Source organism: Procambarus clarkii, chromosome 32 (genome assembly GCF_040958095.1).
Source record: "Procambarus clarkii isolate CNS0578487 chromosome 32, FALCON_Pclarkii_2.0, whole genome shotgun sequence".
NCBI lineage: Eukaryota > Metazoa > Arthropoda > Malacostraca > Decapoda > Cambaridae > Procambarus > Procambarus clarkii.
In genome coordinates, this window is record NC_091181.1 from 30556363 (window position 1) to 30583131 (window position 26769).

General features: G+C 41.9%; 3 protein-coding genes across 12 annotated transcripts in view; 1 reads left to right on the forward strand and 2 right to left on the reverse strand.

Annotated features, from left to right (window-relative positions):
* Positions 1 to 17809, reverse strand: part of LOC138370605 (uncharacterized) — a 32785-nt gene extending 14976 nt beyond the window's left edge. Inside the window, exons 1-2 of one of the 2 annotated variants that reach the window (XM_069335098.1) lie at positions 17742 to 17809; positions 7443 to 7533 (exon numbers count right to left, since the gene is read on the reverse strand). The gene's annotated coding sequence lies outside the window, so the exon portion shown is untranslated. Of the gene's footprint in view, positions 1 to 7442; positions 7542 to 17741 lie in introns of those variants that run through there. The other variant, XM_069335100.1, reaches the window with a different exon arrangement.
* Positions 1096 to 16310, forward strand: LOC123759341 (ankyrin repeat and SOCS box protein 10). 4 transcript variants are annotated; one of them, XM_045744250.2, is made up of 6 exons: positions 1096 to 2882; positions 7451 to 8119; positions 8975 to 9189; positions 9975 to 10185; positions 11040 to 11158; positions 11310 to 16310. In XM_045744250.2, the coding sequence occupies exons 2-6, from the start codon at positions 8027 to 8029 to the stop codon at positions 11668 to 11670; spliced, it is 999 nt and encodes a 332-aa protein (XP_045600206.1). In that variant the 5' UTR covers positions 1096 to 2882; positions 7451 to 8026; the 3' UTR covers positions 11671 to 16310. The 4 variants fall into 4 exon arrangements, with proteins under 4 accessions (XP_045600206.1, XP_045600208.1, XP_045600209.1 ...); XM_045744252.2 differs by having other exon boundaries at positions 2198 to 2882; positions 7437 to 8119; XM_045744253.2 differs by lacking the exon at positions 1096 to 2882 and adding an exon at positions 6182 to 6786 and having other exon boundaries at positions 7437 to 8119.
* A 1964-nt stretch (positions 17810 to 19773) lies between the features above and the next one.
* LOC123759342 (streptococcal hemagglutinin) overlaps positions 19774 to 26769 on the reverse strand; it is a 186932-nt gene continuing 179936 nt past the window's right edge. For all 6 annotated transcript variants that reach the window (XM_069335103.1, XM_069335102.1, XM_069335104.1 and 3 more), the window contains 4 exons: positions 25882 to 26037; positions 23809 to 23918; positions 22356 to 23142; positions 19774 to 21789 (listed from right to left, as the gene is read on the reverse strand). In XM_069335103.1, coding sequence (XP_069191204.1) covers positions 20782 to 21789; positions 22356 to 23142; positions 23809 to 23918; positions 25882 to 26037 — 2061 coding nt within the window. In that variant the 3' untranslated portion in view covers positions 19774 to 20781. The remainder of the gene's footprint in view (positions 21790 to 22355; positions 23143 to 23808; positions 23919 to 25881; positions 26038 to 26769) is intronic.

The following is a 26769-nucleotide window of genomic DNA, read 5'->3' on the forward strand; positions in this document are numbered from 1 at the left end:
GCACATCATGATGTAGGATTTTCACATCATGAAGCAGGGTGACCACATCATGAAGCAGGGTGACCACATCATGAAGCAGGGTGACCACATCATGAAGCAGGGGTGACCACATCATGAAGTAGGGGTGACCACATCATGAAGTAGGGGTGACCACATCATGAAGTAGGGTGACCACATCATGAAGCAGGGTGACCACATCATGAAGCAGGGTGACCACATCATGAAGCAGGGTGACCACATCATGAAGCAGGGTGACCACATCATGAAGCAGGGTGACCACATCATGAAGCAGGGTGACCACATCATGAAGTAGGGTGACCACATCATGAAGTAGGGGTGACCACATCATGAAGCAGGGTGACCACATCATGAAGCAGGGTGACCACATCATGAAGCAGGGTGACCACATCATGAAGCAGGGTGACCACATCATGAAGCAGGGTGACCACATCATGAAGTAGGGGTGACCACATCATGAAGTAGGGTGACCACATCATGATGTAGGGTGGCCACATGAAGCAGGGTGACCACATCATGAAGCAGGGTGACCACATCATGAAGTAGGGTGACCACATCATGAAGCAGGGTGACCACATCATGAAGCAGGGTGACCACATCATGATGCAGGGTGACCACATCATGAAGCAGGGTGACCACATCATGAAGCAGGGTGACCACATCATGAAGCAGGGTGACCACATCATGATGCAGGGTGACCACATCATGAAGCAGGGTGACCACATCATGAAGCAGGGTGACCACATCATGATACATAGCCCACAGGCGCAGCTTGGACGAGCACAGCCTGAGGACGGGCAGTAGACATAGCACTCAACTATTCCCCTTGGTCATATACACCGAGCGGTACAACCTGCTTCCTGGTGTACATTCACTACAGGCCTGGACCATGTTGTTGAGACGGGCCTTAAGCCCAGCACGGAGCCAGCTGCTGGCGGTGTGTAACTAAGTGTCGTCACGTCAGGACGTCCACCCCCCATCCTCCAGAGACACATTAACCCCCAAGGATGTTTACGTGGCAAATTTCATAGCGATAAGTGAAGTGCTTTGAGAGCCACGCAGGATACATGATGCTGCAGTCCGGCACAAGCAGACAGACAGACACGACTGGTAGCCACACAGACGGTCCTAACACTTAATGCAAGATGCTGGACGGAGGGGGAGAAGAGCCGACAGTTTGGAGGGACAGACAGCCAGGGAAGGCATGTCACCTCGTCTCTTACAGGCTCTTCACGCTGCAATAGTTAACCACATAGCCACATACGCCCTCGTGCGCACGGGCCCTCATGAGCACGAGCACGCAAGAGCACGGGCCCTCATGCGGCCCAGTTATCATGCGTCTGAGCCCACATGCGCACGTGTTCCCTCACACATACGGGCTCACTCATGTGCACGGGTTCATTCATGCGCACATGCCGAGTGATGACGTATTATGCCAGGTGCGTCCGTAACGCGCGTGGCTGGGATGGGCTGCCCACACCACGGGGGCCCGGGGCCCAGCCGCGCCAGTAACTCTGGTGACACTCTCCGCCTCCACCAACAGCCGGAATAAACTTCTTCCAGCAGTAATTTTGATAATATCCCTAGACCAGTAGCTTCGATAATCCCGCCTCCAGCAAGCCCCGGGATAACCTCTCACACCAGATGGTAAACACAGTTATTTCCGTACAGGAGCAACTCGCGCCGCGCCGGGCTCCTCTCTCCTCCTCCTCCAGGCCCCCACCTCACCAACCCTCACAACAACTTCTTTATTTGGTAAAAAATAAAACAAAAAATGCACAAGGACTCTGCATCTGGTGTCTATAACTCACGGGCTGAAGCGGGCCGCCGAAACAATGAGAAAGGAAAATAATATTGTAAATATTCTGCATCGAGAGAGAGAGTGTGTGTGTGTGTGTGTGTGTGTGTTATCGTTCCAGGTGTGGCGGCGTCCGAACTTCTGCAGACTGATAACATGTTATCCCCCGGCGGGTTGTGTCGGGTGAGTGTTGCCGGCGGCTTGTTTACTGTCCACCCAATACTCTAATTAAGACACTTTGTGTCGTGTGTGTGATATTCCTGCGCTGCCGCCCAGAGGGTTGTGTGCCGGGGCGGACCGGACACAACATGTGCTCAACTAGCCTCGTCCCCGTCTGGAGACGAGATAAAGCATCCTCTGATCTTATCACTTTTTTGGTTCGCTTTGATCTGTCGTTTGTCAAGCAGGAAACACCTCCATCATCAAATCCTTGAAATGGACCGTCTTACTGACGCTACCTGACGTTGCATACAAATTATTAGAAGAAAAGAAAGTATCTTATTTCCGAGAAAGCTAAACAGGAAATTCAGTTTAGCTTTTAAAAAGGGGGGGGGAGAGAGAGGAAGTAGGAGATGGGGCGGCGGAGGGAGCAGGAAGGAAGCAACGAGCCTGGCTCCCTCAGTGCCACCTCCCTCGCTGCCAGTTTTAGCCCAGTGTCTGCCAGTGCCGCACGCACCTCTCCTGCCCGCCCCGGCGCCCTGCACCACCGCCAGGCACACCACTGCCGCCCCTCGCTAATCCAAGTCACCACCTCTGAACAATAAGTACGTCATGAGCTGCGACCACTTACAGCAGCTGTAGAGTCTCCTGCAGTAGCCGCGGCAGGAGGGAGGGAGAGACTATGATCAAAGTCTCACACAGTCGCCAGTGCAGGTGCGGTGGTGGTGCCGGGTCGGGTGGTGAATGACCTACCAGCTACTGGAGGGACCCAGCAGGACCAGACACTAGAAAGCCCCTACACACCACCTGCTGGGAGAACATGACACAGCTGCCGAAGGCCTTACAGCTGCTGTACTGTCACGGCACAGCAGCAGAGAGGCCCCGGCACACACCTGCGTTAGTACCAGTGAGTGTACGGTGAAGGTTCCTTGTTTTTGGTCTAATATCAATTTGTTGTCATTCTAAGTAGGCCTATCATTTATTCATATTTATTATTAATGCCAGAACTATAATTTTTATCACATTTAATATGATCGTTATCGCTATCATTAATGGTATCTTCTTGAGGTTATCTTGAGATGATTTCGGGGCTTTAGTATCCCCGCGGCCCGGTCCTCGACCAGGCCTCCACCCCCAGGAAGCAGCCCGTGACAGCTGACTAACACCCAGGTACCTATTTTACTGCTAGGTAACAGGGGCACAGGGTGAAAGAAACTCTGCCCATTGTTTCTCGCCGGCGCCTGGGATCGAACCCAGGACCACAGGATCACAAGTCCAGTGTGCTGTCCGCTCGGCCGACCGGTGTCATTAATATTAGTAAAGGGAACCCAGACGTAGAGGCGTCTTTGTGTGTTGCATATCCACGCCTTGCAACAACTTAAATCTGAACTGGCGGATGCTTTCAAGCATGGGAGGGGGGCGGGTCTTTAAGCGAGGGTGGGTTTTAGGGCAGGGGTGGGTGGGTCTTAGAGAGGGGAGGAGGCGGGGGGCTTTGAGTAGAGGGCGGGACTTCCGACGGGAAGGTCCCGGTCATGTCCAGTGACAACACCGCAGGTTCCTGAAGGACTGCTGGGAGAGAGGGGGGGAGGGGGTCTTGCCACATGAACTATTCATCTGCATTATGTGCAGCGTTGATCAGCAACATGTTACTATTGACCTGCAACATGTGTTATTGATCTATGTTGTCAGCAACGCAAGGGCTTGAGGTCTTTTTGAATTACAATTTGGTTAGACCTTGTCACATTATTCATCACGTGTTAATTTCTTCATGATTTCCACACACACAAAGAGTGTTGGGAAGACGGGACACCACGAGCGTAGCTCTCATCCTGTAACTACACTTAGGTAATTACACACACACACATTATATATATATATATATATATATATATATATATATATATATATTATATATATATATATATAATTATATATATATATATATATATATATATATATATATATATATATATATATATATATATATAAAATATCTAATATATATTTATACCTAGTTGTGCTTGCGGGTGTTTGAGCTTCGACTCTTAGGTCACACCTCTCCATATCCAATTACCTAGTGTACGGGTTACTGAGCCTTTTGGGCTCATTAACATAACTATATATGAAACTGTGTATGGAGTCTGCCTCCACCACATAACTTCCTAGTGCATTCCATTTGTTAACTATTCTGACACTGAAAAAGTTCTTTCAGTGTCACCCTACTAAGTTATATGGCTTTATCTACCCTGAAAATTTTGTTTGTGGCAATCACGTCTCCACTAACTCTTTTGTTTTCCAACGACGTAAGGTTTAATTCCTGTAGTCTCTCCTCATATTTCATACCTCTCACTGCTAGGACAAGTCTGGTGACATACCTCTGAACTTTCTCTAGCTTCGTCTTGCGGTTGACTAGATACGGAGTCCACACTGGAGCCGCATACTCCAGGATTCGTCTCACATATGTGTTATACAAGGTTCTGAATAATTCCTTACGCAAATTTCCAAAAGGCGTTCTTAGTTTGGCCTACCTGGCATAAGAAGATATCTCTTTGATGTGTATGTACTCACCTAGTTGTGCTTGCGGGGGTTGAACTCTGGCTCTTTGGTCCCGCCTCTCAACTGTATCACACACCTACCTCTTAACACAGTGTGTGTGTGTGTGTGTGTACTTACCTAATTGTACTCACCTAATTGTGCTTGCGGGGGTTGAGCTTTGGCTCTTTGGTCCCGCCTCTCAACTGTCAATCAACTGGTGTACAGGTTCCTGAGCCTACTGGGCTCTATCATATCTACATTTGAAACTGTGTATGGAGTCAGCCTCCACCACATCACTGTCTAATGCATTCTACTTGTTAACTACTCTGACACTGAAAAAGTTCTTTCTAACATACCTGTGGCTCATTTGGGTACTCAAGTCTCCACCTGTGTCCCCTTGTTCGCGTACCACCCGTGTTAAAAAGTTTATCCGTATCTACCCTGTCAATTCCTTTGAGAATTTTGTAGGTAGTGATCATGTCTTCCTTTACTCTTGTCTTCCAGTGTCGTGAGGTGCCTCTCACGCAGCCTTTCCTCGTAACTCATGCCTCTTAGTTCTGGGACTAGTCTAGTGGCACACCTTTGAACCTTTTCCAACTTCGTCTTGTGCTTGACAAGGTACGGGCTCCATGCTGGTGCTGCATACACCAAGACTGGTCTTACATATGCGGTATAGAAGGTTCTGAATGATTCATTACACAGGTTCCTGAAGGCAGTTCTGATGTTACCCAGCCTTGCATACACCACAGATGTTATTATTTTTATGTGGGCTTCAGGAGACAGGTTCAGTGTGATATCAACTCCTAGATCTTTCTCTCTGTCCGTTTCACGAAGGATTTCATCTCCCATTCGGTATCCTGTGTCTGGCCTCCTGTTTCCACCGTCTAGTTTCATTACCTTACATTTACTCGGGTTGAACTTTAGTAGCCATTTGTTGGACCATTCATTTAGTTTGTGTAGGTCATATTGTAGTGTCATACTATCTTCCTCTGTCTCAATCCCCTCATAATATTTGCATCATCAGCAAACAATAAGAGGAACGATTCTACGTGCGCGTGTGTGCGTGTGCGTGCGTGCAATACAAATAAAATACAATGGCTTATTAATTAATGTAATACATATACACACACACACACACACACACGCACACACAGGGGCCTCACGGCTGAGTGGACAGCGCTCTGGGGTTGTAGTCCTAAGAGCCCGGGTTAGATCCTCGGCAGAGGCAGAAACATATGGGCAGAGTTTCTTTCACCCTGGTGCCCCTGTTCACTTAGCAATAAATAGGTACCTGGGAGCTAGACAGCTGCTACGGGCTGCTTCCTAGGGATGTGTACGCGCGCATGTTAAGAGAGAAATATATGTAGTAGACATAATAGAGGAAAAATAAATTAGTTAGAAAGGCTGGGTCCAAGAGCTAATAGCTCGATTCTGCAGATACAAATAGTAAAGTAAATACACACACTTACCCACTCATTAGGGAAAAAAAGAAATTACTTTGATTGTTCAGAGGCTATTATATCACTGAAGGACCAAGCACAACAACCCCAATTGCGTTGCAAATATCAGAATTCCGCGGAGCATGAATGTGTGAGAACAAGGGCGTGGAGGCCGGCGGGAGGAGTAGGGGAGGGGAGGACAGACAGAGAGAGAAATCAATAGCAACAAGCGCCTCTCGGACATAACAAACAGGAACACGGTGGCGTGTGTAAGTCACCCTCAAGCAACGCTACAAAACGGACACTCCGCTAGCGCCCTACACTACCCACCAGTTGGTAATGTACCGAGTCATTCGAAGGCCATTGACAGCCCGACTTTCCGGGAGAGCAGACGTGATAATGGCGCGGGCAGAGGCGTCCGGCAACTAGTGTATCCTAGGGCAGCACGTGAGGCTTCCAGTGTCCCCTCGACTCCCCACCACAGTGGTTCACACACCTGGCCCTCATGGAGACGGGCACTCCTCCCCTCGTACAACTCATCCGTAAATTAGAACCAATTAACTCCTGTTGAGAAACTGTAACAGCTGGTGTGATAAAATGGTCATGCGATGCGCGGCAACTGTCACTTAATGTTGTGTTGCAGGAAACCATAAAAGTAATGTTTTATTTTTGTTTCAATGTGATAAGTTTCCTTAAGTGTTTAAGGGTGGTAGTGATAAGATGTAGGAATGTGTGAATGGTGCGCGCTAGTGGCCCCAGTGTTGTAATAACGGGGTGTTCCGGTCTGCCTTCCCTCAACTCCGCTACTGTGACTGGATCAGATGACCGACCCAACAGGTAAAGGTGCACATTTTCTCCTCTATAAATAGCCTTTATCCTTAACTGTAATCCCCTTACGGTTAAATACATTTACATATTTTTTTCATTCAGTTTACAGCCAATACAGAAATAGAAAGCTGGGACGAGGAACAAAAACAGTTCAAGGCAACTTCAATACGCATCAATTTGCAATAGATAACATTAGGTGTAAAGCAAGGTTAACCTCGTGTTTTACAACACAAGCTGAATAAGCAGTCAAGAGGTGTAGTTCAGCGAGCGTGGTGAAGCTGTCCTACATCCTTAATAACCGTCCGACAGTCATTAAACATCGAGAAATCCAGCTTTTCAAAAATGACAAATTTAGTTATCCTGGGAATACGGCACTGGTGTTGATCAATATAAAGAGCTCTATATTAATAATTTTAAGTTGGGAAAAAGGTTTAGGCGAGGTATAAAAATTGCTAAACCAGTTCACATTTATATTTTTGTATGTTTACTGAATTTGTTGTCTGAGGTTCAGCGCTGCACTAGACCTTAAGTCCTCTTTGCCAATACCTGATTACTTTGAATATTAAGATCAGGTCTCCTCTGGCTCGTTTCCTTTCTACTCTTTTAAGATTCGGTTCCATACCGATACGTGTATGAATGTAAACATTACTGTTATAAAGGTTTACCTCGACAGATTGGTGAAGTCGCTGTTGACATCCGGAGAGTCGGCCATGCGAGACGCCCAGAGACCTTCACTCCTCCAGTTATCCAAACGTCCTTAGAAAGAAATATTCAATGCTGAATTAGAATACTGACTCGCTGAGAGCATGGAAGAACGAGAAATGGCCCCAATCTTGATGGAACTGCCAAGAGATCAGAATGAAAAATTGCACTGGAAGTGAGCGAGGTTCTCTGCCTTCTGACATTGAAACGTATTATAATTTTAACAAACATTCGGAGTTATATTCGATGAATTATGTTCTTTGTTGCAAGCACATTGATTGATGAAGATTAAGCCACCTAAGAGGTGGCACGGGCACGAGTAGCTCGTAAGGCTAGCAAATTATTTCAGGCGCTCTTAAATAACCCTCGAAGTGACCCTGAGTTACAAGTGTTGACAGTCAGGAGAAAAGTTATCACTGAAATCCCGCACATTTAACGTGGACAACCTGGGGCAAGTGGTTGGTCACCACGCATGCGCGTTGTATCGGCCCCATGACGAGGGCATCTTGCCCACCGTGCCCCCATCGGCCCTCGCCTCACTCCCTCCATGCTCACCTCATGCAACGTGGCCTCCAGTGGGGTGCTGGGCACGGCCTCCCCCAGGATGGGTAGGACGCCCCACATCCTTGACCTCCATCAGGTGAGACTTTTAATTAGTGAACCCGTATTACTATTTTTGTTAATAACTGACAATGATAGTAAAATATATGTCTTGATTACAAGGGGGCGTGTATATTGGAGTGTATTGAGTACAGTGTAACGAGTACAAGGAGTGTAATGAGTAAGGAGTGTAATGCGTACATGAAGTGTAATGAGTACATGAAGTGTAATGAGTACATGAAGTGTAATCAGTACAATATAATGGGTACGGACTTATTTTAGCCCGTATATATATATATATATATATATATATATATATATATATATATATATATATATATATATATGTACCTGGGCTGTAAATGAGTACAGCCCAGGTACCTATTTACTGCTAGGTAATAGGGGCATCAGGGTGAAAGAAACATTTTGCCCATTTGTCTCCGCCTCCACCGGGGATCGAACCCGGAATCTCATGACTACGAATCCGAAGTGCTGTCCACCCAGCTGTCAGGCGCCCCCTCCCCCCACCAGTCATGCTGCACCAGTGTAAATTTGACAGCTGTACCATACATCACAAAAACACTATATAATGATGAATTATTATTTAATAATAATTATAAAATGCAAGGACCTGACAAAATAATACATATCACTCCTAAAAATAAAGCATGCACTGCAACTGTGTGCTCTGGCTTGAGTCAAGCCTTTACTGAAAGTTATTCTTCTATGCCAACTTCTTAAATGTCTATTATATAAACCATGTGAGTGGTGCTTCCAAATGTAAATTGTCCTCACCCATTGCACATGCGAATAATTCCTCATTTACACGTTTGCCTCAGCTGATACCACGGATATGGAGTGGATAATTAAACCCAACCCAATTGATGTACCGCAGGCGATAGTGACCGGGGACATGGATGAGATGGTGAGGCTGGCGGAGAGTGGGCTGGACATGGGATGTCCTGTGCGGGGCACCACAGCCCTCTCCCTGGCAGTGTACCGAGGCGACCTTCATGCCCTCAGGGTCCTGGCACAGGCGGGGGCGCCACTTGACAGGCGTAGCAAAGATCATCTGGAACGCCTTGAAACGCCTATCATATCTGCCATCAGGTATGATTTTAGACTGTGCATAACAGAGACTATGTTTTTTTTATAGGTACCTAACTTGTTGATAAATAACTTTCATATCACTTCATTCCAGATATATAATCTTACATGGTTTCATTATTTATATATTCAGATCGAAAGAACGGGTTGGTTATTCCTAAGGATGTTTTAACAGCAACTTTTTGAGTAAACAGAGGTTCTGTGTTTTCTTCATAACTTGTTCAGTCTTCCTCGGTGCTTTGGAACCTTATCTTGGAATTTCTCTTTTAAGAATTCGTAATTTGTTTTTTCCTTAAGAATTAAAAAGTACGATTTTAAAAATTTTGATTTTCAGATATATATGGCGTCAATAATTGAATGCACTTTATGCCACATATGTTGTTACACTCTCACAGATAGGTTGCTACACCCCACTCACAAACTTGTTTGTTACACACACTCCTACTTTACCTTGCGATGATTTCGGGGCTCAACGTCCCCGCTGCCCGGTCCCCGACCAGGCCTCCCTACAGACTTGGTTGTCACACACTCGGCTGTTACACACCCTCATAGACTTGGTTGTTGCACACTCTCACAGACTTGGTTGTCGCACTCTCACAGACTTGGTTGTCGCACTCTCACAGACTTGGTTGTCGCACACTCACATACTTGGTTGTTGCACTCTCACAGACGTGGTTGTCGCATACTCAGACTTGGTTGTCGCACTCTCTCACAGACTTTGTTGTTACACACTCTCACTGACTTGGTTGTTACACACTCTCAGACTTGGTTGTTACACATTCTCACAGACTTGGCCACCGGGAGATCTTCCAGGAATTAGTGAGACGCGGAGCTCGCCTCGACTTGCGAGACTTCTACAATCAAACGCCTCTGTGGTTTGCCGTGAAAGAACAACGATTAGGCTTCGTTAGGATCCTGCTTAAGAATGGAGCGCCAATAGATTTCACTCGTGCTGCAGAAAACCCCCTCAACATCGCAATGCAATTCTTGGGTTATAGGGTAAGTTTCACGATCTCTAATAGACTCTGGTTTAAATGGTGAGTGAAATATATTGTTTATGCAACCCATCATCCTGAAATGATGGTGCTTTTTTACAACTATGTGGTCGATCGTTCCAATGTGTAGTAATGGAGCCCCAGTAAGCCACTTTTTAATTTTTTTTATAGTCAGGAAAAATAAAGCTAAACCAAATATATACATATATATATTTCTAGGCCTAGTATAGCACATCTATGTACTATATCAGGCCTCAGACAGCGTGGATTAGTCCAAGGATGGTTAGGCTAGGTTAGGTCTTATTAGCAACATATAGAAAATATTTTCCGGTTTGCCCAGATTCAATAATACAGAAGTCAACTTTCTGGTGGTCCATCACGACATGCACACGATGAGTCACAATAACGTCGCTGAAGATATGATGACCAAACCACATATTAGAAAATGAAGAAACGATGTTTCAGTTCGTCCTGACCATTATCAAACCGACCGAAACGTCGACCGAAACGTCGTTTCTTCATTTTATGGTGTGTGGTTTGGTCATCCATCACGACATATTTGTACTGTCGACCACATCGTGATTATAAGTTCTTTCATTTAAAGATGATGGGCTAAATTTATGACGGCTGATATTTACAATTCGTATTTTAATTACATATCTTATTTAAAAACTGGAATATAAGAGTATTATTATTATCTAATAAATTTGTAATATGTATGAGATAATTATGCCAGTGAAGCAAAATTTTATTGTCTGTCATCATAGGGGAAAGATTACAGTCGTTATGTGACTAACCTTTCTGCCTGCGTCCACGGGATGGATATGAGCTCTATAATAAACTAATTAACAAACACAGGGTCGGCGGGAGATGGCACTGGAGCTGGTGGCGGCTGGTGTGCCACTCACTCTCGAGGACTACAAGGGCCACTCCCCTCTCTACTGGGCCATGAAGCATGTCGATTTCGAGTTCTTCAGGTAAGGCATTTGAGTTTATATCCACAATCATATATATACCAAATGTTTCTTGTGATGGGAGCCATTTAATCTGTTTTCCGTTGAGCTATTGGTATTATAAAAATATTTGTTTGCATTTGAAATATTGAAACTATAAACATGTTCTTGTCAGGTTACTAGTTGAAGCTGGGGCGCCCCTGCGAGAGTATGAGTGGCTGGCACCGCCTCACCTCCCCCGGACTTGGCAGGAGGACGCAGATATACTAGAGTGGCTGACGGAGGAGAGCAAGACGCCACCACCACTCAAACGACAGTGTAGAACGTTCATTTACGCCACGCTACGGGTCCAGCATAAAACAGACGTGAGGCCACTGGTCCAGGCCCTCACTCTGGGCCCTCAATTACCTCTACCACAGTTGTTGCTAAGCTACCTTCTGCTGGAGGTGCCCCTTCGTTGCGCCACCGCCAACCCTCCTCTCCACAACCAGGCCCAAGGGGAGACGGTGCCACCCCCGGCCCCACTGCCACTGTGACACCCACCCATTTCACACGCTTCTAGACAATCATTTTCTTGAGGCCACCGTTCCTGATAAACAACCATCGACCCATACTATCTGTGCCTGATACGATTAGCACATTTGCAGTACATAAACATTCCTTAAAGTATATGAATATTTCACCAATTTTTTGCCACAAGCGTTAACTGTGCAAAAACTAGTGCAAAAGACCTTTTGCATATTACAAAGTTGAAATTTGTTTGAATCTCAATTCAAGAATGCCACCCAAAGTATCAGTCAACCATCCTAAGCCTCTTTAGTGGTCGTAACCCACAATGCACATACAATGAAATCATAAGATGGGATTGCTTTAACCCTGGTAGCCTGCATGTCTGTGGTAGGTGGACTTTACATCAGAGTAAACAAGCTCTGATAGTAACCTGCTGATTGGCGCTTTCCAGTAGACAGAGTAATCTCTACCTCCACCAAAGACTAGTATTAAGTGAGTCAGTAGTAAAGCACGATAAATGTGAAGTTCAGGTGTGCCATGTATTTCTTAAGTTTTTGTCGAAATTATAAACGATTTGTTAATATTACAGGTCATCCAGTTTGAAGCTGGTTCTCGGTGCACATTTTCTCTAGGTAACGGCCTTATTAATCCAGAAGATGAAAGCTGCATAAACAAGACAAAATATTTCAGAATACTACAAAGATATAGTGGTTTTGTTGGTCAAAATCCAAATATATATAGGCAAATCAAGGTTAACAGGCTCTATAGTGCTAGTTGTCCTTGCGTAACATAGAAGTTCATTTGTAAATCACATTATCTTTATAGAATTGTCATTATATATATACAGGTGGGTCGAATACGTTTTAGAAATATTTCACCTTTCAAATTTGGCTTATTCTGCATGAATGTGATCAGTGATTATTTATCATTCCTTCGATATATATATATTACATACATACATACACACACGTGTGTGTAAATCACGAAGAAATTAACGTGATAAATAATGTGACAATATTTAACCACAAAGGGAAATTAAAAAAGAAATAACGTAAGCACTTTGATGTTAACAGCACATCATCAGAAGTGTAAACAACGCAATTTTGTGTAGGGAGATGTACAGGCATATGAGGTGAAAAAACGATGTCTTTGTATATAAGATCTGTTTCATGAACATAAGAACAAGAAAACTGCAGAAAGCCTAATGACCAATATACGTGAGCTCCAGATAGCGGTATTCGTAATGAGGGGGTTTGTTGGTTATATATCATATCTTTTCATGTATTTTGACCAACAAGATCTGTACGAAACTTAACCTAGCCATGCATATTATGTACTTTTGTTTCCGTTTTCCTTTAATTTCACTCTCTTCTCATGTTTCAGTCATGTCAGCTTGCCGTAGCAGTAAGTAAGACTTCTGTTGTTTTGAGAAACGTTTTCTTTCTGTGAAGCTGTATGTGTGAAATTTCTGATCAAAAGTTACAAAATTAAAAAGGGTGCATACCTAAATTTCACATTTAATGTAAAAAAAAAAAAAGTTGAATGTAGGGAATTCGTGTTTTCGACGAGACTTTAAGCTAAAGAAAGATTATTTAATTGTGAGTTACATAAGGTCAATTTGTTTAATTTTGAATTGAACTACGCTTTTGTGTTTTTAATTTTGCTGATGACTGTTTGTGTGTTCGTGATTTTGCTCAGCTATACAAACTTTGCGTAGAGAGACAGAATCCAGGATGAGTGCTCTGCTAGTCACTATATAAGATCTGTAAAAGTAACTTACCATTTGTTTCAATGGATCGGTAAATTCTTATGTACAGAACTTGCTATTATGCAAGGCATTTGGCGAAAATTTGGTGTAAACTAATCAATCAGCTATACGTAGGCGCGAATTGTCGACCGAATCGTGTATTTTATCTAGACTTAATAAGTTTGCAATGCAAACAAGTTATGAGCCCTCTTGTAGAGGCCCTTTACATGGTTGTTATCTGATGTTTAGGTTAAGAAATATCATCTATGCTTCATCCCTTCTCCAAATCATTTAATTAGACATATGTTATTGGGCTGAAATTTTAAATTAACAGCTTCATATTCGACATAGCAGAATGTAGTATCACAACCACCGACCTTAATGATTCAATATAGACTGCTTACTCGACTGCAGACACCACCAGCCTACATAACTATGGGTACCTATGCCAGATGAAGACAAAACGGTCGGGCATTGTTTTAATGCGTACACTGTAGACCCGTTGTAGTGTATTGACCCTTGCAAGAAGTAATTGGTTCACTAAACTCCACAATTCTTTAACAATTTTAAACTTAATTATTATGTAAGTTTCTTAATTTAAAACGTGTTAAGAATATTTATACAACTAAAAACAAATATAAACATTTCAATACTTCCTTTCATTTATAAATGTTCATAAATGTTAAATTAATAAAATGTTGATACCTATTTCATTACCTAAAATTTGGAAAAATAGTTACACCTTAACTGTATGTATTCTTTACTTGTAGGATTCACAAAGATATATGTTATATATATGTGTGTGTGTGTGTGTGTCAAAATAGTAAACAATAATGAGTACAATACGGGTGCTTCATTTATTATATGATGGTTCAAATCTTTGCTTGCGAGAACAGTAAGATTATTTATATGGAATAATAATTTATACACTGTACTACATATATAGCCTTATAACTATAGAATATATAACGTCACTGTACACTTCCGGACATTAGGAAACCCTGCATGACCCACCAACTGAATCAATTTATTCGGGGCAACAACTTTGGCACTCAACAAATTGTTGAGTGTCATGGCGACCAACTCATTTGATTCAAATGTCAGTATTGTAAGCAGTCTTAAGGTCGTTGTAAAGCACAAAATATGTTTCCATCCACATAAAGTTTTTTATCCGTTACAGAACAGAAGTGGCTTTGGTTGAGCATAATTGTCACGGTATAAACAAGATGAGCGTTAAGAAAGTAATCTGTTCATGTTGAGCTTAAGGAGGCAATCAGTTCATTTCTTAATGAAAATTCTCGATGGGAAAAATATTGTCAACCGATGGTCATACGTACGAAAACTACAGCACAATGATTCTGTAATTTTCCTGTCAATTGTCAAACCACTACAGGAGCCGTACACATAGTCTTGTGACATTGGTGTCATAACACATACCATCGTTCATGTAGCTGTCAACTGGGAGGCAACATGAACGAGAAGTAGTTCAACTCTTGTGTTACTCTGACCCCTGTATTCATTGACTGGAACACACACCAGTTGTATATCCGTGTCGAATTTGCTAAATAACGCAATCAGCTCTTTTTTAGAGGCCAAGCAACTGACTTATAGATAACATGTTATCAATAGTTAAACAGCCAATACATTGCTTACAGTCTCGTTCCCGCCCGTTTGCACATGCCACTCAATGAAACCAGAAACAAATGACGACCGGCAGCTACCAAAGAGAACGATGACAATGTGGAACTGATGGTTCCAAGTCAAGAATGGCAACCTCACCAGAAGTCACGGCCTTGCGCATCAGCTATGAGTATCACAGTCGGTCTCAGTAGCTACGGACATCACGGTCGGCCTCACAGTAGCCATGGGCATCACCGTGGACTTTCTGACCCGCTGAGGACATACGTCAGGTTACCAAGAGGATAATTAAGAGAATAAGCAAAGATTAGCGCGGAGCAGGCAATAATTTCGAGGTAGAACTGACACCATCAACGTCAGGGACAGACACAGCTAGGACCAGCAAGAGTACTAACCTCAGACGACAACCCAGTTACGTACCGTACCACGGGGCGTTGTGTGCGTATTGCTTCGGTTCAAATATATTAATTCATTTAAAAAAAATACCGTTGAATAACAGATTATGACCACACAGAGCGAACAATATGCAACACGAACTGATAACTTAAATGCTTATTGAATCGCTGTCATACATAGCTTATGAGGCTTGTGTAAAAATATAAATATTTAAATGGTGTAGATATAGGTATACGCACTGAACTATATTTATATTATGTATTTGCAGTGGTGAGGTGAATGTATCTAGTCATTAGCGTGTTGGTCGCTTGGGTTGTTTTCAGAGGTACAATTGTGAGAAGTAGATTTGTGAGAGGTACAGCTGTAAGAGGTGTAGTTGTGAAGTACAATTGTGAGAGGTAAAATTGTGAGGTACAATTGAGAGGAGTACAGTTACGAGATACATTTGTGAGAGGTACAGTTCTGAGAAAGGTACAGTTATGAAAAGGGTACAGGGAATCGACTATAACCCTCCAAGGTGGTACTGGTGTCCCTGCCAATATACTACTGTTATGACTTCACTACGGGGAGAATAAGTTGTGTGAACACTGAGTAGTTGTAAATGTCTGAGATCATTGTGAGAGTAAGTGTTGCGGTGTAGATGTGTGAGATCTCCGAGAGAGTGTGTGTTGAGGTGTAGTTATGTGAGAGCTCCGTGAGAGTAGGTGTTACGTGTGCATGCGCAGGTGGCCACCGATTCGTCTGGGATAACGTGCATTATTAGGCTACTGCCGCCGTGCTCGGAGTCCTCTCCTAGGCTCCAGGCATCACTTCTCGTGTAGGTTGTATCACACTAGTGTTATTTATGTATTTATTGATGTATAGATTAGAGTGTCTATTTACATACATGTGTGTTTTTCTACCCCCTTAAATGACCCGTTTTCTTGTGTCTTTAAATATATTATTAACATTAGTATCAATACATATTATTAATTTTGAAGACACAGTGTGGTGTAACTAGCGACATAATCGTTCGAATGTCAACATCCACTGGTCACGTATTGAGGCAGACTAGTCGTGTTCAATATGAATTCCTTTATGGGATGATATTGTTGGTTTAAAATTCTCCATTTAGGTTTATCCGCTAAGAAACAAGATGATGCAGGAATATTTATATGACAAGCATGCAAGGGCTTGCGATGTTATCACTTTACCAAGGTTGATAGGCTTCTGTACACTGTCACAAGGAAACTGCACACCATAAAAGTAAGGTGTGATATAACTTTACATGGAGCGTTCAATGCTCGTTTATGGTGTCATGAACGATATTTTTCGTTCCTGGCAATAGAGATAGATATAACAATGACCAGACTAAGGCTGGGACGCACCAAACTAACGGCACATGGCTACAAATACAGGACAGATATAAATTAACTTTGTACCCACTGTCGTGTTCCAGAGACAACTGAATATTATCTCCTTCACCGCTCCAGGACAAAAGGGGTTGACCCCAAGATGGAAGAAACTTGTGGTACCCCACTCATCACATTTTTCAAGTCAAATTCATTTCCATTTAGCACGACCCTTTTCTTCCTTTATATTAACTACTGACTTGTCGATTCAGTTACTCTGCCATTTACACCATATGCTTGTAATGTGTGCCAGTCTTTCATGTGGTATCTTATCAAAAGCTTAGAGACGACCAAGTATATTAAATCTACTTCAAGTCTTTTGTCTGAAAAGCTGGTTACAGTTTCCAAAAATGTGAGCAAGTTTGTATGGTAGGATTTATTTTTAACGAAATCATGTTGTGTTGATTTGACTAAATTGTGCACGAACAGATGCAATACCCAAGACAACACTTAAGTTGATCTCGGCAACACTTGTCAAATGAACCCAGACCAGAACTGGGTCTTATAAAAAAAAATTGACTCATCTTCAAACACGGCTGAACAATATTATTATTTATATGAATGATATGGTTAGTAATTATAAAAAGAGGATGAGGCTAGGAGTGGCCTCGTGGCACTCCAACATGGCCGCTCTGACCGGCCTCAACCTCCACGAAATGAGACATACGTCGCCAACACCACTCCTGCCGGTAATATTGGTATTGAATTCCCACAGAGTCAATAATTATCTAGCACTTATTCACAGCTTCGGCTTGCAGACTCTAATATGCTAACTGTACACTCTTATAGTTTCCATGCTCATAACTGCTCGGTCAACCCCCTTTCATACCTATACGCAATAGTAAATTGGGCCCAAAACCAACGTGCGCAGATACAGGATGTTACTTATTAGTTTGTTAATGTGGGAGGCGGGATGACGACCTACCTCGGCCTCCAGGAACATATAACAGGAACCAACACCGGCGGCGTCCGTCTGTAAGGTCGTGTCATGGGGCTGAGGGTCTCCTGCTCTCCCGAGAACCCTTATATTAATCAATGAGTATTTGCAAATTAAAGGTTTGTTTATTGATAATACAAGCCGCAATATTATACCCCGAGTAATTCTTAAGGAGCTACTCGTGTGTTTTATTCATAGACAATTTTAGATTGCTATTAATGAAGTCGACAGTAGTTCATTTGACAGTGATGGTGAGCGGCCATGGGGTCGAGGCTGCCGCTGGGGCCTTGTACAGACATAGTAATTGTTCAACAAAATTCTTAGATTCACCTTAGATGAGCCGGTCGGCCGAGCGGACAGCACACTGGACTTGTGATCCTGTGGTCCCGGGTTCGATCCCGGGCGCCGGCGTGAAACAATGGGCAGAGTTTCTTTCACCCTATGCCCCTGTTACCTAGCAGTAAAATAGGTACCTGGGTGTTAGTCAGCTGTCACGGGCTGCTTCCTGGGGGTGGAGGTCTGGTCGAGGACCGGGCCGCGGGGACACTAAAGCCCCGAAATCATCTCAAGATAACCACGCAACCCATTGTTGTGTGGCTAAAGTCCACCATTATAAGAGTTTATGACATGATGCAGACGAGTAAGGTCCCTCTGTTGGTGTTCTACCATACTCCCAAGTGTCACTTGGCTGCCATTGTGAACTTGTATGTTGTACCATACAGACTGATGATTCCTTCCTGTTTAATTCCTCATTATTGGTTGCATTTAAGACTTTTCAATATAGCTCCACACCACTTGCTTTTGTTGTTGTCCTTTCTAAAAGGTGGATGCTATCCTGGAAGATACAATTCCCCTTCAATTATACCTTCTCGTCCCTAGTGTTTCTTTAACGTGGGGGGGGGGGGTTAGAAATAGCCTAAGCTACGCTATCCCTTTGAGATGTATTTCTGTCTTATCTCAATAAACATACTTGAACTTTATGTTTCTTTGATGCGTTGATATCATTTCAGCCTCGGTGATGCACACAATGCCTCAAAAATATTTACTAGGATTCTGGCATTTGTGTAGAAGCAATTTAAACTAGCATTGCCCCTAGGGTGCCGAGGGATTGTTCCTGTGTTCTGCACACTATTATTCTGTATGTTGCCCACTTTTTGTACCTGCTTGTCATTATAGACATAAGAGAAAATCTATAGGAGCTATGATGAGGATTCGAAGCTATGCAGTGGGTATAATTCCACGCACACGCCCCAGACAACCAGGCCAGGACATGGTAAAAGGATTGCAACCTGGAGTTCTACTGAACACACTTGGGTTTTCCGATACATCAGGAATTGATACATTACGTTAGTGTGATTACTCTTGTGTGCATAGACATACAAGGTTAGGTCTGTCTGGCTGGGTGAAGGACTATGTCCTCCATCCACTGTTATGATAACCTGATCTTTAGTTATGAAACTCTGTATCAGTCTGTGTTTCTTAACTACTCTAGTTATTCTCAGTTCCTTGTCATTGTTTGCTGTTCTACTGTGAGGTCTGGGGGAGTAAACTTAGTTATACCCCATGTAGGACCTTTTAGTTTGTGTTACCTTCTGAGTATCCATGTGTGTTCCATCCATCCAGCCTCCATCCACCCAAGAGGCTAGATGGATGCACTTGCTGTTACCAGTGCTTTATCCACCACTGGACTCTGGTCTGGGTGTTGGGCATGTCCAGAGACCTGGAAGTTTTATGAATGTGTGTACTGTACCATCATAGCCAATGCACCAGAGGGTCAACCTAGAAACAAAATGTGGTAATTGTGTAAACAACAGTGACAGCAGCAGTGAAGAGAAATCTATGAAGATTTTGGTAGTGTGTTGTTGTACTAGTTCTCCTGTATAACTAATTCAAATTTTCCTGCTGGGTCTCCCCAACTCATGAATGCGAGGAACTGGGTAATGAAGATAAAAAAATATTTGATGCTAAATACTCTCCACAAATATTTTTTGATATATAAAGATACAAATAAGAGATGATGATTCCAATAAAATTTATTGGAGAAAATATACTTCTACATTATGTACATAGCAACAGAAATGTGTATATTGAAGTGTAAACAAAATAATAACAGAAAACAATGTAAAGCATAACATACATTAATTGGCCAAAAACAATTGTCTTGTCACAAGAACAGTTCTGTCCTTATGACTGACAAGATACCACTGGAGAAACTATATTTGATTCACTCAGTATTGTAAGGATAAAGCTAAGAACGACAGATTTTCGAAGATGGCTGTACATGAATTCAAATACTGCTCTGATACTTATATGAAAGAAATATGTAACCTTAAATGAAAAGCTTAGAAATAAAAGTAATCAAAATGGTTATGCACTCATGAAAACCTTTATTATAATTACTTATGTTCCAAGGCTATAATGGCCTGATTTTATTAAAACTAACAAAATCTCCTTTAAATATCACTGAAACAATGTACTGTATAAAAATCTACATACAGCAGCACCAATAATATAACTGAGTATCATTACAAGTATTAACTCAGAAGCACTATTACAAGTGCTAATTCAAAAATAAACATTCTAAATGGTTGAGTTTAACATATGTTTTTCATATATTCATTTAGCAAGATATTGTAATATAATACCTTCAAAATATTGTATCTACAAAACTGATATAATATACTGTACAAGACTATACAAAGTTCAGCACTGAACCAGAGCATCAATGAAGTAAGGGTCTACAGAAACTACAAAATACATAGTTACAATGTCCAATATGGAGAATATACCAGAAACTCATTCCAAAAGGCAAAAAATGCCTTTTAAATCATAACTGAAAACCAATATACCATACAGCACTTCTCAAGTACTCAAGGTACTGTATCAAGGATGCTACCTGTTTTCTTTTTCACTGAGGGTTAGTAGCTATTTAATCACATTAGTCTTTTCTGTTTTACATCATGACCAATACAAAATTTGGATTACTCACCATTATGTTTTGCATTTAATCTCAATTATGAAAACACACTTATATACGTGTTCTCCGAAGTGATTTCATACCTCCATGATTCTTGATGGCCATCATGAGTTCTTCACGAGCATCCAATTCTGGTCCGGTTTTTGACGAAATTATTTTCTTTCCCGATGCAGTACGTCTTTCTTCACTCATTGCTTTTGGTGCTGGAGGTGGTGGTGGTGGGGCCATAGGGGGTGCTGGAGGTGGTGGTGGAGGCACACTGCTAAATTGATTTCCTGGTGCTGAAGAAATAGCAGCAGCACTAGCTGGCAGTTGTGGTGGAGCAGTGCTTGAGGATTCTGGGGGTGTTGTAGCTCTCAAGCCAGCTGGTACAGGTCGAAGTTGCACAATAGGAAATGCTGGGCCAGAAGGTGGACTGACACGGGAAGGTGGGGTGTGTGTAGGCGAGGTGCGAACAGGCGAGGTGCGTGGGGGTGAAATACGAGATGGTGATGTACGAGGTGGTGAGATACGGGTAACACCTTGAGATGGTAGAGGGGCTTTTGGAACAGCAGCAACTAGCCTTGCAGATGTAGGTGCCTCTGGTCCTTGAGTTGACAAAGCAGTTGGTACAGAACCATTCACAGAAGGAGGAGAGACAGATGAACGGGCCTGTGGTTGTGAAGGCTGTGAACTCTTCAATGCATTTGATACAATTCTGCTATGGATTGTGCCTCCTTGATTTGGTGGTTCTTCTCCTGGTTGTCTAAATCCTCGAACTACCGGAGCCGTTCGTGGCTGCCCCCTCTGATCATTGTTAAGTTGAACTACTGACCTCACTTTGTCCTTCACTGGAGGTGCCCCAGCGGGTTGCTCATTTTTGTCCGATAGTGTTACTACAGAAGTATAACGTGGTCCTCCAACCTCGGGTTCCACTTCCTTTGGTATTGTTACTGAAGCAGCGTTTGCTATCTTTGGAGGAACTGAGCTGTTATCTCCATTATAATAGTATGGCGGTGGAGGTTCATGCACAACTGCCTGCTGACCAAAATATGTTAAAGGCCTTGTTACCTCAGGGTCCTAGAATGAAAATATAGGTTTGACTTTAGTAAAATATATACTTTTATCTTTAAAAACATAGCATAGATTATTATTGTTCTCTGATATTTAAAGGTTGCATGCAATAAAAAAAAAATTGCATCACCAAAATAAGAGTAAAAATTAATGTGTGTTACTCTGGCAAAGAGTCCTCATTATACAAACATTCATTTTACAAACACCTGCCCATACAAACATCCTCCCAAGTCCCCAGTGTCTCTCTTTGCATGTCTGTACGTGACCATTCTCCTCAAACTTTGCTTTTGCCCAAGACAGTTTAGAAAAGACATCTTGAGAGTACTTAAAGACTCCCAAATCTTTATCTACAGCTGTTAAACATTGTTGGCAGCCTTCCGGTACCTTCAAGACATCTTTCCTAAGCTGTTTTAGGCAAAGATAAAAAACAAACTGGTAGCGAATAATAGCCATTTTATATGCTTTGGAGGCATAAGCAATCAGAAAATTTCACCGACTATCCAGAAAACAAAAAAAAAAATTACAGTGTAATAGAAATACTATGTACAGTATATAGTATACAATGATCTCACCTGTGGAGGAGAATCTTGACGGGAATTTCGGCGAGGAGGTCGGGTGGGTTCAGACACTTCCTGATCATTCTGCATACCCAAATCTTGACGTTTTTCTTCTAGTTCTCGCCAAAAGGCAGTCTTGTCTGGTTGTGGCTGTACAAACTTTGGTTGTTGTTGCTGAGGCTGTACAATCTGCGGCTTTGGCTGTTGTTGCTGAGGCTGTACAATCTGCGGCTTTGGCTGTTGTTGCTGCTGCCGTGGTGGTTGTTGTGGCTGCTGTTGCTGCTGTGGTTGTTGCTGTGGCTGCTGTGGTTGTTGCCAAGATTGTTGCTGTGGCTGCTGTTGCTGCTGTACAAATTGAGGCTTTGGTGGTGGTGGTTGTGCTTGCTGTTGCTGCATTGGCTGTTGCTGTTGCCACTGCTGTTGTGGTTGTTGCTGTTGCCACTGCTGTTGTGGTTGTTGCTGTTGCACAAACTGAACAAACTGTTGTTGCTGATCAGGTGGGAGAAACTGATACTGTAGTGGCTGAGTAACCTGATCCTGCTGCTGTTGTGGAGGCCATTGGTATGGCCTAGTTTCAGGTTTGACCGAGTCTGCAGGACGGGAGTAACCTCTAGGACCTATGAATGTAGTGCGAGGAGGGGTTCTTTGACGTTCCTCCGATACAGGTGGAGGAGAGGAGAGGTCTTGAGTAGATTGTGAACGTGGAGCTGATGTAACATAGTCACGGTCTTGGTATACTCCCACAGACTGAGGAGGTCGTTCCATCCATGCTCCAACACTTACACTAGGCTCCTCACCCCACCTGTAGCAAGAAAATAATAATTAAAAATATTATATATAAAAAAAAGTGCCTCTGCTTCATACAGTAGGCCGCAGTACAGCACTGTATACATTGCTATCTGTATATATTGCTCTCTCTCTTTCTGTCTTTCATATTGTTCTTTTTGCCATTAAGCCTTCTGTAGTTTTCTGTATTCATATTAACTCTTATGGTATACTTTCATTTTCACCTATCACCCTACAGCTTTACCCTATATACTGAATTTCTCTAACACATTTTGCTTAGCACGACTTTATAATGGTTCAGGATGCACCAAAACATCTTAACTTCTTATATTTTTAGATGTGTGGGTTAGGTGTCTAATTTTCAGTCAAGTTATTATGACTTACTATCTGCAGAACATTCATCAATCACCTACATATCTTAAATTTCCCCCTTAAAAAAAAAGATACGGATAATGCCTAGACACTTTGATTCCTTACAAATGCCAATAATTTCTGAAAAAATTACCAGGGCCAGCAAAATCAAGATAAGAGAGGAGACAATATTAATTCATGCACTGATTAAGATGAACACAGTTCACTCCTTTGGGTACATTTAAATGCCAAGGCTTCGATAGGACATAGAAATTAATAAAATGACCATTTGTAAAGCTTATCAAATTCCATTATAACTTTTTTCTCTTACCTCCTTGGTTGTACATTGCTGGGCCTTCCAAAATCATTAGTTGATAGCTGGCCCATGTTTGTGGTGATATTATGCACATTCTGATTCAGGCGAGGTATAGAGGTGCGTACCTGAGGAAAAAAATGCATTTCATAAATATGACATATTAAAGGGAAACTCTACAATCTGCCTTATTTAACAAACATGCAAAGCAGTTGTCATTTACATGTTACCTTGAGGTTACCTTGAGGTGCTTCCGGGGCTTAGTGTCCCCGCGGCCCGGTCGTTGACCAGGCCTCCTGGTTGCTGGACTGATCAACCAGGCTGTTAGACGCGGCTGCTCGCAGCCTGACGTATGAGTCAGGCTATGAGTCATGTAAATTAATCAGAAAAAAAATCTATGGAAAAGATGAGGACTGCCTCAACCAATTCACAAGTCCCCATGAAAGCAGTGGTTGATTTAAATGAGTAAATGAGAGTGATTAAAACAGAATGGGAACCTGCAGTTACTGGAAGGATAATGTAGTGATTAATTTCAGGGCAGAACAACATTAAGTAGAGCTGCAGTGTGCCCAAAAAAAGAACTTATGTGGTGACTGAAGCCAGCCACTTAACTAATGGATGGGCAAAATGATTGCTAAGCAATAATATATGCTACTAGACACAAATTAATTATTTTTTACAAAATACTGTATATACCACCTTCGTTAATGGCAACTCAGTAATAGACAATTATGTTATAAAACTTATAAATTATAGGATGAATACTGTATATTAAATTTGTATAATTTCACAATTAATTAGTGCAACACATTAAAAACAAGTTCTGAGATATGAAATACAGTAGTTTTAAAAACTAGTACAGCCATCTCTTCCAGCATCCAAACACACTGCCAGTACATACTGTGGCCTTCAGGGAACACCTGCACATAGTAGGTAAGCATCAAGTAAAGGATCTGCGAATAATGATGATTGATGACCTAACGTTTAGGGAACAAACACGCAAATATATCATCAGCTAGAAAAATGATAAGATGGATTATGAGAACCTTCAAATCCTGGGATCCCAAAAATACATGGCTCCTACTATTCAAATCACTTGTGCTGTACTGTCTAAAGTATTGCTTTATACTCGCTTCCTTCATCAGAACAGGAGAGATTGCTGAAATAGAGGGAATAGAGAGAACATATTCGGAGTGCTTATACACGATAAAGCACCTAAATTATTGGGATTGTCTTAAAGCTCTCAAAACGTACTCTCTAGAAAGGAGACGAGAGGGTATTAAATAATATATGTATACTGTAGATAGAAAATACTGGTCCATAATTTGTACAGTAAAATAACAATGTATTGGAGTGAACACTATGGAAGGAAATGCAAAATAGAGCCAGTGAAGAGTAGAGGAGTCATATGGACCATCAGAGAACACTGCATGAACATCAGAGGCCCACAGTTGTTCAATATCCTCCCAGCAAATATAAAAAATATTGCTGGAACAAAAGTGGGAGTCTTCAAGAAAAAACTGAACAGTTTTCTGCAAGAAGTACAGAGCCAACCAGGTTGTACTGCAGTGTGGGCTGCTCCAAGCAAAAAGTCTGTTGGACCAAGCTCTCACGTCAAGCCTAGCCCTGGACTAGGGGAGTAAAAGAACTCCCACATTGAACATCCAGGTACAATCCAAATACTGTATATTATTTGCACAGCATCCCATCAAGACCACAACATAGTTTGTGACACACACCACATTGTGTTTGGATGTTGAATAAATTGATTGGTTAGATAAAAAAAAATACATCAATTAGTTATTTGAAGGTCTCACAGACTTTTACTGTGCATACATCCAAATTTTAAGTGTTCTAACACTTTTGCTTTTGCCGGTGTGGATTAAGAGCCATATAAGACTAGCTCTCATCTCTATGAATGTCAACCAACATGACTCATACATGCTTTTGCCGAAACCCACATATTGTACTGTACAGTAACACAATTTAATGCAATTCAAATACAATATTAATACATTTGGTAGGCATGCCATTTATATTTAAGAAATCCTTTGCACCTGTATGGAAAAAATGATTTAGAACCAAACATACTTGAGAATCATCTGTTTCTCTTGGACCATCTTCAAACTGTATGTTGATGACTCGCTCCACTGGCCCCTTTTTTTCTACAGAAGGATTACGTGCCTCAACGAGCTCTGGTCCGCCATTAGCACTAGTTGGTGTCTGCGACATTATGTCACGTAAAACCTGCAGAAAATCACTAGTTTTAAGAATTATACATGTACAAATTATCTGATGTACACTAATATAGAATTACAATCATTGCTGAAAGAACAATCCTATGTACACATGTAGAGTAAATAATTAATACATGTATCATTATCTTCACCTTGTCAAATATCAGCCAATTAATTTATATTTCTGTATAAATAACCATTCTAAGTTTAGTAACTCGTACAACAAATATGGCAAGGTTCACACACTCACCCTCACTCTCTGGCTAATGTATGTATGCCACGCAATAAAACTAAACATATGTAGAGAACATCTTGCATCTAACTAGAATCAAAATTTATTCACCTTTATGTTATTTGTCCACCTATTAGTTTTATTTACTAACCACATTATTAATATCATTCTCTAATATTGGTTGAAATAAATTATCACCACCACCATCACATAATTTATCGTGCAAATTACAGTATGATGCTACCAACATGTCAGCTACTGTTTAATAATGTAGGTCCTATAGCTTCCAGAATCAGCCTAGTCATCTATCCAAATTGTGCAAACTCATTGTAATTAACTAACAATCAATTAAACCAAAAATGATCATTTACTGCATTATTTTATTTTCATTAAGTTAGGTTTAAGACATACCTGAATCATTATACATAATGTAGGACTTTGCTGGATATACAATACATTTAAGATTTTATTGATGTACATGACAAGTAAAATAAACTGTCTAACATCAGA